General features: G+C 55.5%; 1 protein-coding gene across 1 annotated transcript; it reads right to left on the minus strand.

The window, feature by feature from the left end:
- On the minus strand, positions 1–1,677 carry HOXD3 (homeobox D3). The gene is made up of 2 exons (XM_068948497.1): positions 1,185–1,677; positions 1–765 (listed from the first exon to the last, which is right to left on the minus strand). Exons 1-2 carry the CDS (start codon positions 1,675–1,677, stop codon positions 17–19), a joined length of 1,242 nt encoding a protein of 413 aa, XP_068804598.1. The 3' UTR covers positions 1–16.
- Positions 1,678–11,934: the final 10,257 nt, after the last annotated feature.

Below are 11,934 nucleotides of genomic sequence, written 5' to 3' on the forward strand. Positions count from 1 at the left end.
AGTCCGCCCCAGCCCGCTACAGATGCGTGAGCTTGGGCGCGTCCTGGATGCGTCCCTGAGACGTGTGGTGCGACGTGAGATCTGTGTAGGTGGGGTGGGGGTCGCAAGGTCCGTGGTGGTGCCCGCCGGGCAGCTGCGCGGCGCAGCTGTAGTCCACGCTGGCGGACGAGGGGTGCGAGAGGTGCCCCAGGTTGAACATGGGCCCCGAGGCCGGCATCGAGTCCACGAAGTTGCCCCCGACGTAGACGGGGCTGCCCTGCAGGCTGGCGCTGGCGAAGCCGCCGCCGCTCTGCATGGCGTGGGGGTCGTACTCCGCGCCCGCGTAGCGCTTCTGCTGCGGCAGGCAGCTGCTGAGCGGCGCCGTGTAGGCGGCCAGCCCGTACATGCTCTGCTGGGACTTGGCGAAGGAGGTGGGCGAGGGGGTGTCGTAGCTAAGGCTGTTGACGCTGGGGAGCTGGCTGGAGTAGCCGACGTGGTTTGGGCCGCTCAGGGGGGGGCTCCGGTCTGGGGACTGTCCTACGGGGGAGTGCATGATCCCTTTGGCTTTCTGGTCTTTTTTGTACTTCATCCGGCGGTTCTGGAACCAGATCTTTATCTGCCGCTCGGTCAGGTTGAGCAGGTTGGCCATCTCCACGCGGCGCGGCCGGCACAGGTAGCGGTTGAAGTGAAACTCCTTCTCCAGCTCCACCAGCTGCGCGCTGGTGTAGGCGGTGCGCACCCGCTTGGAGGCCGGCCCGGGGGGGCTCTTGTCCTCGCAGCTCTCTCCTGCGGGGGAAGAGGCACAAAGAGCCGTTGGTCCCTCCCGAAAGCCCCAGGGACCCCGAGAGCCCGCCGCCCGGGGAGGGGGCGCAGGGGGCCGGCCCGCCGCCCGCCCTGCCCTGCGCGCCCCCTCGGAGGGGGGGCCTCCCCCCCGCCGCCCCCCTCTGCCGGCCCCCGATGGGGGGCCGCATCCTGCCGCCGCGGGGCTTGCAGTAGGAGAGGACGGACTCCCTCATCTGCCCCCCGAGCCCCGCAGGGGGGGTCCCGCGGGCCGGGGGCGGGCGCCGCCGCAGCTGGAGGAGAGGGGCCGGGGCGGCAGCGCGGCTCGGCGGACCGGGGCGGCGGGGCCCGCGGGGGGGGTCGGGGCAAGGGGGCCAGGCGGGGGGGACGGGGCAGGGGACCCCGGGAGGGGCCGGGCCGGCTACCTGAGGGGGCGCAGGTGCTTTTCTGCTTGGAGTTCTGCCGCGACTCCTTCATCCAGGGGAATATCTGCTTGCTAATGGTGGCGGCGGCGGAGCCGGCGGAGTTGGGGCCCCCCTTGGCTTTTTTCGGAGGGGGCGCGCTGGGGGGGTTGGGCGGGGAGGAGGGCGGCAGCGCCGGGGGCTGCTGCTCGCCGATGCCCGGGGGCTGGCTGCCCCCGGGGCCGCCCCCGGCCGTCCGCATGCAGCTGCCGTTGAGCTCGCTGCCCTTGTGGGCCGGGGCGCGGACGGGCGCGGAGCCCTGGACGGAGCAGGCGGAGCCGGGGTACTCGCCCTCCAGGCCGGCCTGGCCGTAGGGCTGGTGGGCCGCGCCGTAGGGGTAGGCGTCGGCCTTGCTGTACGTGTAGCCCCCGAAGAGCCCCGCGTTGTCGTAGTAGGCGGTTTTCTGCATCTTGCTCTCTGCGATCGCCGAGGCCCGCGGCCCCTGCTCAAATAACATTGACCGGGTCCCCGCGCCTCACGTCGTCGGCCTGGGCCACTCGCCGCCGCGGGAGCCACCTGGGAGGGGGACAGCAGGGGACACAAAAGAGACCTTCAGTGGGGGGCGCCGGGCGGGAGCGGGCGGCCTGGCCCGAGCACGCCCTGGCACCTGCCCGCCTACACGTGCGCCGGGCCCGGGTCCCCCTCGGCGGGGCCGGGGGGAGCGGCGGAGGCAGGGGGCCGGGGAAGGAGCGGGGGACACCGGGGAAGGGCCGGGGACACCGGGGAAGGAGAAGGGGGCACCAGCAAAGGAGGAGACCGACAGAGGGAGCAGGGGAGCCCAGGGAGGGAGGGGGGGACACCGGGGCTCTGACCAGCGGACACCAAGGAAAGAGCAGGGGAGCCCAGGGAGGGAGCAGGGGACACCGAGGAAGGAGAAGGGCACACCAGGGAAGGGCTAGGGCACGCCAGGGAAGGAGCTGGCTGAAAGCGATGGTGCTGCGGAGAAATGGGCACAGACAGCAGGCGTCTTTCCTGGGCCATTTTAGGGGTTGTGTTTTTTTTTTTTTTTATTTGGACTGCTTCTTCACGGATCTGCCTCGACGTCCTGCGACGAGGAGGCGTAAAGGCCCTCAGCGAGCCACACGCGAGGCCGCTTTGCTCGACCACCCCCGCCCGCCAGTGTTTCGGGTCACCTTTTTGGACAAGCCCCGCTGCGGGCCGCGGCGCCTGGGAGGTTCCCCGCAGCTCCCTGCGCGGGTGCGCCTGGTTCCGCGCCCGCGCTAGGCGCGCCCTGCTCGGCGGCGGCCCGGCCGGGGGGTGTTTGCAGGAGCCCGGCCCGGCCGCGGGGCCCGGGGCGCCCCCGCTCCGCGGCTCCTGGCGCGCCCGACACGCGTGCGCACGGCCGCGCACGGCTGACATGATGGATGGCGCATGGGCTGCGGCCGCCGAAAAGCAGAAAAATCCCGTCCCCTTTGTAAACCCGGCCTCCTTCCCCCCCCCTCCGCCCCCCAGATTCCTGAGGAGTTAAAGTATAACCAACGCCATTCACGAACTTTACTTTGCACTATAAAGAAAGTCGCAGGTCAGCTCCCCTATTTTAATTCTGCGATGAATTAAAATCCTTCGCCCAACGTTTCTCGTCCCTGTTATTTGTCCCGAGTAGAAAGAATCTGAGACACGGGAAATCATTTCTAGGGGATTGTTTTCATTATAAACGTTGGTCTCTTCTTTTACCACCATGAAGACTTATTGCACTCCTCTCCTCCTCCCTCCTTCCCCCAGTCAAACTGCTTCGACTGAAAATGCATGGAAAGCAAAAAGTCCCCTTAGGTCAGATTTTGGGGGGGCAGGGTTTTACCCTGCTGTATGCAGAACTTCTATTTTTATTGCTATAAGACAGAAACTCATCTGCAATTTTGCTATGGATTTTTAACACTTCCCATTCTTATTTTTATGTGATATTTTTCCTTTTGGGTAGGGCTTTTTGACCTTTCTTAGCTATTTTATAAATGATCACATACTTCACCTAACAACGTAAGTCTGTATCTCCGCGTATTTTATGAGCTAATTTGTCTTTCTTTAGGGTTTAATATTATTAACATACTAGAGAACAGTAGCTTTGAAATTTTTGAACAGTCTTTGATAGTCATCATTCTCCAGTCCATAATTATGCAGTGCTCCCAATAAATACATTTGCCTGATGTTCTTTGCCCCATAGCAATTCGTATTACCCAGTACCACAGGTCTGTTTTCTAAAATTCACCGCGAGATGCATCTGAACTCAGAGAACTGCAATCCGCAGTCACTCCCAACAGTCCATCCCCTGTCACAAGACACAGTCGTTCTTCTCTTTCGTGAATAAAAGCGTGAATTTTTCTGGGAAGCTGATAGTAACGGAAAAATAGCTATTTTCCTCTCCTGTAAAAATTAGTAAAGGGAGGCCTAAGGAACTGAACAGTAGTGATTTAGACGAGTTTTAATAAACTGCGATAACCTTGACGAGTCTTTAAAGCATTTTAGTGAAAAATAATTCTGTCGCTAATTTTCTACTCCTATCATCTACATTTTCGGGAGTAGTCTGGACTGAGGACTTTTGTTAGCACAACACTGCCTTAAGCGTATGCTTTTATGTGCCTTGTAAAATATAGTTCCCAAAACAATACACAGAATCTTAAGAAAGAATATTGCTGTTAAGCTGTTAAAAGCCTTATTTCTTTTCTGAAATACCAACTGCTTGTGAACTCTGCTTGAACCTAAAAAGGAGGCTATGGGCCATAAATCACATGGACAATGCTCAACTGTTTGGTGGCTCATCTTTAGATCTTAAAAAGAGAGCGGGAGAGAAAGAGGGAGAGGGAGACCTTTCCAGGTTTTGATTTTCCACGAGTACAAGGCACTGGCTGATGTTTTTGTAGGTAACACCAAAGCAGGGGCTCAACACTTGGTGGTTTGGCCAGAAAAAGGCTCCAGGAAAAAAAAAAAAGTAACATCCAAATGGTGAGACTGAGCGGTGGGAGGTGGGCTCAAATGCACTGAGGGTAGGAAACCGCAAAGTATCCATGTCTGTGTTTCAAATTTCCCTTCCTACTCTCCACAAAGGTTAACCTCATCTGAACTGTTAGACATTACATATGATAATAGGGCTCTTTGTCCCGCCACTGGTTTCACTGCTTCTGGAAGTTACTGACGCTCTCCCGGCTCTATCTGGGTGCCAGCCGCGGCCGGGAGCCCAGCCCTCCGCGCCCGCGCAGCCCCGCGCAAGGACATGCGCCCACCCCGCTCGTGGACGCGGAGCGCGGCTGGCCCCGCGGCTGGCAAGTCCCCCGGGCACCAGCGCGTCCGTCCCGGCACCCAGGCACATTCATATTAAGCAGTTCTCTACTAAAACTTCCACTACACTTAATTCTGCTTAGGATCAATATCTAATATGATACCGAATAAATAAAAGGCGGCGAGAGCGGCCAGTGGAGTGGTTATTAAAGCAGCCGGAGCTCTCAGGGTGCATATCAATGCACCTGTCATTGTGGTTTGTAACAAAATTTATGACTGCTAGTGCTATGGCAGTAAACGCTTCAGTAAGGAATGAAAAGGAAAACACTTCCCAAGCCCTAGCACTTTCAGAAGTGTAAAACAGGCCGCGCGTAGGAGGGAGCCCAGCAAAAGAATTCCCCACTCGGCACTTTCCCGGCCGCAGCCCGGAGGGAGCCCGTATATAAGCAAGGCCTGGGGCCGCCGCCGGCCCCCGCCGCTCTCCGGGGCGCGGGCAGCGGGGCCGAGGCAGCCACCGGGCCGGCAGCTGGAGCCGGAGCCACCGGACCGGACCGGGCCAGGCCAGGCCGCTGGGCGAAACGGGCTGCAGCGCTTGCTCCGGGCGGGCCCGAGCGGGCGGGCGGCTCCGGCTGCTGCTTTAGCGAGCCTGGCCGAGGGGCCGGTCTGGGGCCGGGCAGGGGTCTGGGTGTTGGGGGCCGCGGGCAGCCTCCGCGCGGGGCCGCGGAAAGGGCCCCGCGAACAAAGGAGAGGCTCGGCCCGGCGGCTCCGCCACGGCCCCGGGCTCTGCGAGCCGCACGGAGCCGCCACCGCCTTGGGGCACCTCAGGCTCTTTCTTAAGGCAGCTACGAGGTCCCTCCCGGGGGAGCCACCCGCTCCCCCCGGCTGGGTTCAGGCCTTATCTTCTCCCCTGCCGGGGTCGGCTCCGGCACTTTCAAGCCACTTTCAGTGGGGCTTTCTGCGGACTGTTATTTATTTGGAGGTCCGAGCCCTAACGTGCTCTGGGTGTTTGGAGCGCTGGGCTCACGCTGCTCGGCCGTGCCAGGCCCGCAGGTCCACGGGCAGCGCCCTGCCCCGCGAGTGCTGCTCGCAGCCGGCCATCCGCTCCCTAGCAGTCTGGTTCCCTACGAAGGGCGTCTGTGGGGCGGGGGGAAGCGAGAGATGGATGGAAAAGGAAATTCAGAAAACTCACCACACTTATGTTTTTTCTTGAATTTTGACCTTAACTGTGTGTGTAGGGTCTTCGGATTCCTTTGGATAATCCGTGGGCACGGACCTGCAACAGAAGTGAGAACTCTCAGCGGAAGCTGTTTTGTTTGAGACTTCCTTCCTTAGGACTCTGTTACTAAACGCACGTCTTGTCCGAAGCCTCTCTCTGCTTCTCTAAGTCCGCGTCAGATCTCCCGCCAGACAAGGGGCAGATGGCTTCTCTTTATTTATTAAGAACGCTTCGGGAGAGGAGGGGAGCAAAGAAAGTGACAAACTAACCCCCAAACAGCAACGGCCTCCGCAAGAGCAAGGAGCGAGGGGAGCCCGTGGCGTTTGCTCCTCGGATGCCGCGGCCCGGCCCGCAGATAACGCGGAGGGCCGCGGGCGGCCGCCGCCGGGGCCCCGCGCCCGGCCGCGCAGCGCGGCGGCTCCAGCGCGCAGCAAGCGCGGGAGGCGGCAGCGCCGGGGCGAGGAGCAGCGCAGCGCCCGCCGCTGCGGCCGCGCCGCGCTTGTCCCGCAGCCCCCCGCGCTGCCGGCCCGCCGCCCTGGCCCGGGGAGGGCTCCAGGGACGTGGAGCCAGCGCTGGCTTTCCCCTTGTCCCCTCACACCCCCCGTTTTAGATAGAGAGAGATAAGCTAGGAAACTCCAACGCCATAAACACGCCGCAAATGTTTTGTGGCTCGAGACGAGCATTTTGCGTTTGGATGTGTAAGGTGTCGACTCAGGACTCTGAGAACATTAAGAGTGCCAGAAAATCCCCCACAAAGAAGCCCAGGTCATTATAAAGACGATATCTAGCAACCATAAGCCTTTGAAATGACCTTTGGCTTGTATAGCAATAACTCACCACTTAATGAACAACCAACGGAAGCGCCTCCAATAGCTCACAACACAACAGAGCTTACAACTTTCCACCAAGTCTTCTCTCCCTATCCAAACCCAGTCGGATGCAGCATTCCCTCTCCAAATCACCTTAATTTGTGCCGCCAAACTGGAGTTAGGGAAGTGGAGCTTCATGACACGCTGCTCAACACACGGTGCTCGCTCAGGTTCTTGGCCCGGGCCTGTCCCGGGAACGTCTTATATAATATATTCATGTGGGCGTACGTCAACTTTAAGTGCTTTATTTTTTTAAACAGAGTTCATTAGAAATAGCACTTTGCAGCGTGCAAGAAGAAAGCTTAAGATGGGTTGCACCTTAGCCCCTGAGCGGAGAGATCATAACATTGTAAAGTAAGTCATTGTTATCCGCTGTTGACTAACACGGTAAGTTTTCATTTTGTGTCTAATTTATTATCGACTTCACACACCTTTCCGAAGCAGCTCCTCAGCCTCACAAGCAATAACTCCTTGCTCTAGCCATGCTTTACCTGGCGAGAAGTACCTGGCAGATTCCTGAATTGTGATAGCCACAAGAATAACCCCCAAAGTTTGTAGCCCGAGAGCTGGGAGTCTCACACTGCATTTGCACTCTGCTCCTAGCTCTTCTCCATCAGAACCGACCTCGGAGAAAAAGTTGCCAGACCTAAACCCAGGGAAATCTTTAGAATTATTCAGGCGTGGGCCCAATATAGGTATTATTGAAATTTTAGGTGAAGTTATAAGTGAGTGCTTCCATCGAGCCAAATGAAATGCTGCTTGCAGTAATTGGATTCAGCTGACTAACTTGGCAGGCCAGCAGCTTGGAGGCATACAGCTAAGAAAAATGTGCGCTGCCTTTAAGTTCTGATCGAGCAGAGTAACACGCAATAGAAAAAACAAAGAAAAGAAAAGAAAAAAAACTTTTTCCCCTTGCCTCCTTGCTCCCGCTCAGCGCAGGGAGCGCCGGCGCCGGAGGGGCTCGCCGGGTTGCCGGGGCAGGATGCGGCCGCCCCGGCACAAAGGCCGGCTTTTCTGGGGGTTCTCCAAGAAACCTAACCCAGGAGCTCACCGCACAGGCCACAAGTGATTAGAAGGAGACACCTAGGATTGCTTGGGAGATCCCGGCTGGTAAATTCCGGGAGTTTAGGTGTAAAAGCAGGCGCGGAGGCTGCGCGGCCGCCCGGGTGCGTGCGCGCCCGGAGCCCGCGGCTCGCCCCGCGCCCCTCCGAGCCGCCGGCGCGCCCCCGCCGAGCGCCCCGCACCGCCGCGCTGCGGGAACCTGCGGCGTGCAGAGACGTCTAATCGCGCTCCAGTAGCCTGTGCAACTCCAAGAGGTGAGAATACCGGTAATACCAGCAGGAAAACAACTCGGGGAGGAAAACAGCAGCGACCGAGGAACATCAATGCGAGGGGGGAAATGTAGTAGAAGACACTTGGCAGGAACATTTGAGAAACCATGCGAAGGGGCTACATTACCAATGAGCCTATTTTAAATCGCACTTTACAAATCAACACTGGTACCCCCTGCCCGGCTATCCCCGGCAACGAATTAATGGGATGTTCAATCTTACTTTGGCAACAGTAGCATCCAGCAAAGTTGTCTCTCCCTCTTTTATTTGCTTAATTGTAATTCCCTTCCTTAAATCATGGAAAAATTGGGATCAGTATTGGGATAAACATCTCCTCTTAGCCTTTTGGAAGGAGTTCACTTTTTGTTTAAAGAGCATAATAAATAGCACATACTAGCTTCAAATGATCAGGAAGGTGGAGATTATTCCATGCATTTGTAGCCGTTGTGGGCAGAGATTACAAACAAATTCCAGACAGTCTCTGAGTAAAGGCGATAATGCAGCCCCTGTGGTTAAAGGTCCCATTTTGTCATGCAGTTGCTTACCTGTGTATCAATTTATCATAAACCTGGGCTCCTCACTTTTCAGGATCTGCTCTTGCAGTTCTTAGAATAAATCCTTCACCCTTTGTCTGCAGACAATACTGTCCTAAACCTGATCTTGCGGTTTTACAGACATTTCCATACACCAGAATTCCCGAAAGAATGAAAACAGGCTCAGGCTCAACTACCAATAAAAGAGGCGAGTGGAAATCGGAATTTGTTGGGGTTTAAAAAAAAAAAAATCAACACACAACCCTTTAGCCATCAGCCTCCTGGAATCAAAGGCAGCAATTGGCCGGCTCTTGTTTTGTTTTGTTTTTAAATCGTGCAGCCATTGATGAATTTTGGGGAAGAGCAGGAGAAACCCCTTTATAATCAGAAATATAGGCACTGCCTTAAAATACAGGCATATTTGTCCACGTGATCCTAGGAGCGGCTCGCCGGGGCTGAGGCTGGCGCGCTCCCCGCAGCCGCCTGCCCGCCCTAGGCGCTCCGCACCCGCGCTCCGCACCCCGCGCTGCGCCCCCGCGCCCGGCCGGGCCGCGGGCGGGCTCCCGGCGCCGCGCGGGTCTCTCGCCGGCCCTGCCGAAGCGCTGCCCTCCCCGGGCCGCCGCGGCAGCCCTCGGCCGCCGGCCCCCACTTACGCACCCCGCGGGGCTGGAGGAGCCGCGCTGCAGCCACAAGCGGCTGCTCCAGCGCCGGGGAGAGGTGAATTCCGCGGGAGATTTCCAGGCAGAGAAGGAGGAGGTGTTTGGGACAGGCTGAAACCGAAAGTCTGCTCCAGGGGTAACTCCGCAGCAATTCTCATCTGACGGCAACGTGCTAGGGCTTATTGGCGTACACGATTTTTTTTTTTAATTTTCTCCTTCTCCACGCTCGGAAAACGCAGGGCAGCTAGGACTAGCCCTAACTATCCGGAGGCTAAAGAAGCCCTAGGAAAAAAAAAGACTCCTGACATTTGTGTGTGTATGTTTGTGTGTGTGTGCGTCTGCTCTGAGCCTGCCTCCCCTCTGTGTGTGTGTGAAGAGACACTGAACAAACCCGATGTATATCCGTCATGTATGCACACAAAGATCCCCAACAATTCCAGCTCGGGAAAATTTTATATTAGCTCTTCTGTTTGATTTTCTGACATATCTGTAGCTATAAATACACTACACCTAATCTAACATCTGCTATGATTTCATTACCATCCAAAGCACGGGGATCTGACAGTAACGTATTACCTTACCATACTAACCATAAGTGCATTGTAACATTTATCTAAATTACATTGCTTTTCCTGACTTTGCAAACCAGTTATAAGAAGATTGGAGTCCAGTGATGGAAGCATAAGTTCAATGTAAATTATTGTGTACGGCTTCGGATTTATAATCCTATATTTCTTGGAAATGATGTACTTAAATCTCGCCTCAAGTAAGAAGTAATGGTTCTTTATATCCTTTTCCGTCAGTCATATATTTCGGCGTCTGTGTACTTTTGCAGAGATAGCTCTGTGCGCATACAGAGGCTCGTGTGCCTGTGTGTACATACACAAATCCATATACACACATAGTGCATTGTGTATCCTCACGTGTATATATAGGCAAAGCTGAAAATAATTCTGACCACTGTTAAGACATTTTGAATGATGAAGAGGTCTTTTGCTGCTTACATAAAAGTAAGAGTCAAAAGTTCGGCACTGGTGGAGCAAAGAGCGCGAGGAGGACTCGGAAGGAAATGCCCATTTGGTGGCAGATTCGGAAATCTCCGGGAAAAAGTCCCACACCCGTTAGGTGGCTGCTAAAAAATAAAATGTGATTTAAAAATAAAGGACGGCAGAGAGACAAGAGCACCTTCGCCACGACCACCAGAATTAAGGCATCGTAAAGTGGGCTGAAAAAGTATTAAGGAAATGTTACTCCTTTGCGCTAGTGGGACTCCAGCTTTGCGTGAATTTGTCTCCAGTAAAGGATCTAAGACTTCTTCAATCGGAGCATATGTTCATAGAGCAATAAAACAGAAAGATTTACAGTCTCCGCCCGCCCCCCAGCAGCCTCGCACCCTTTCAGGAATTACTTATGATGATTTATAACAACAACTCCGGCAATTGTCAAACTGATAAAATAGCCCGGGCTATATGTAGGAATAAACGCTCTTATGAAAGGGCTTCAATTTATGTTCGGGTCCATTTTACCGCGTGTCTTCCTGGAGTTTGGTTTCTTTCCCGGACCAACAGGATGATATAAAACTTCATTGATAAAAATGTAAGAGTTCTTGTGAAGTAGCAAATCTGTGCCTTAGTCACTACGAAAGCACATAAACATTTGTCATCTTTGAATAATTGAATTAATGTGTTATTGTTTGAATGTATAATTCATAACATAGGAAACTTTGTCTCTGTCCTGCCACCAAAACGGAAGTAATAACAAGCTTCAGTCTGGGGTTTTTTAGAAATTACTCCAGCAAGGGATCATAAAGAATATCCTGTTTGCAGAAAGTACTTCCAGCTGACTCTGGGGCTTAACAGAGAAATTTCAGCCTTGCCGTCCATATATTATAGAGTGGGAAGAGAGTGACTTTACATAAAAAATATACTCTCCAATTTTCCTTTTGGTTTGGATTATTGATTGTGGACCTAACAGGCTTCAAAGGGGTGAATCTGCCGAGGCTCCCGCTGCATCCGCCCGTGCTCTGGTGACGAGACTCGGGCAGAAACCCACCGCGGCCGAGCCAGCAAATGGGAACGGGATCCGGCAAAAAGGGGGGAGAAAAGGAAAACAGAGCGAAAGGCCGGCCTTTGTGTGAGGGGAGCAGCGCTGGGTGGCGGAGGGGAGCGCGCCCTCGGAATTCATTAGCTGCTGGATACAGCCTGCCCTGGGTAAAATTTGGCCCCGTTTTATAGCCTTCTATTATGACGCAAAGGAAAATTTACGACCTTCGCTTGAAAAGAAGTTCAGGCCCTTTTCTCACCGTTCCCAGGACGGGCAGCAGATGCCCTGACAGCGGCATTGTTCCCGGCGCGGCGCGGTGCGGTGCAGCCGCGCGGGCGCTCCCCGCTCCGCCGGGCGGGCCGCGCCGCGCAGCCCGCGCCCCGGCGCACGGCGCCCCCGAGCCGCGGCGCGGCCGGCCTCCGCGGCGCTCCGCGCTCGCCGCTTCCCCTTCGCCGGGAAGCAAAGGTCACCGCGTGCGCCCAGCCCAGCGCCGGGCTGCTGCCGAGCCCCACATCAGGAAGCGGCGTGCCCTATTTGTCACGCATTTGACAGCTAAGTTCATTAAGGCTTAAATAAGAAGGAATAAAAGTAAAAAATGTTTACATACCGAGCGTCTCTTTTTCGGCAGCTGCTAAAGAGCTAGGTGCGCAGAGAGAGGGACTGCACCCTTTGTATATTATATTCTTGGGATCTCTTCAGTTTTCAAGTCTGATAGAGTCCTTTGCTTGGCAGATTAATGACGACTCCGTGTTTCTTAAGGGACGTGCTGAATTAATTATTTCGCAAATCACGTGGTCAGGACTTGTAGAAATCTATTCTTATCATCTTCCTTGCACTTTGAAATTCTGCCTGT

The sequence above is a fragment of the Struthio camelus genome, chromosome 6 (genome assembly GCF_040807025.1).
Source record: "Struthio camelus isolate bStrCam1 chromosome 6, bStrCam1.hap1, whole genome shotgun sequence".
Lineage (NCBI taxonomy): Eukaryota > Metazoa > Chordata > Aves > Struthioniformes > Struthionidae > Struthio > Struthio camelus.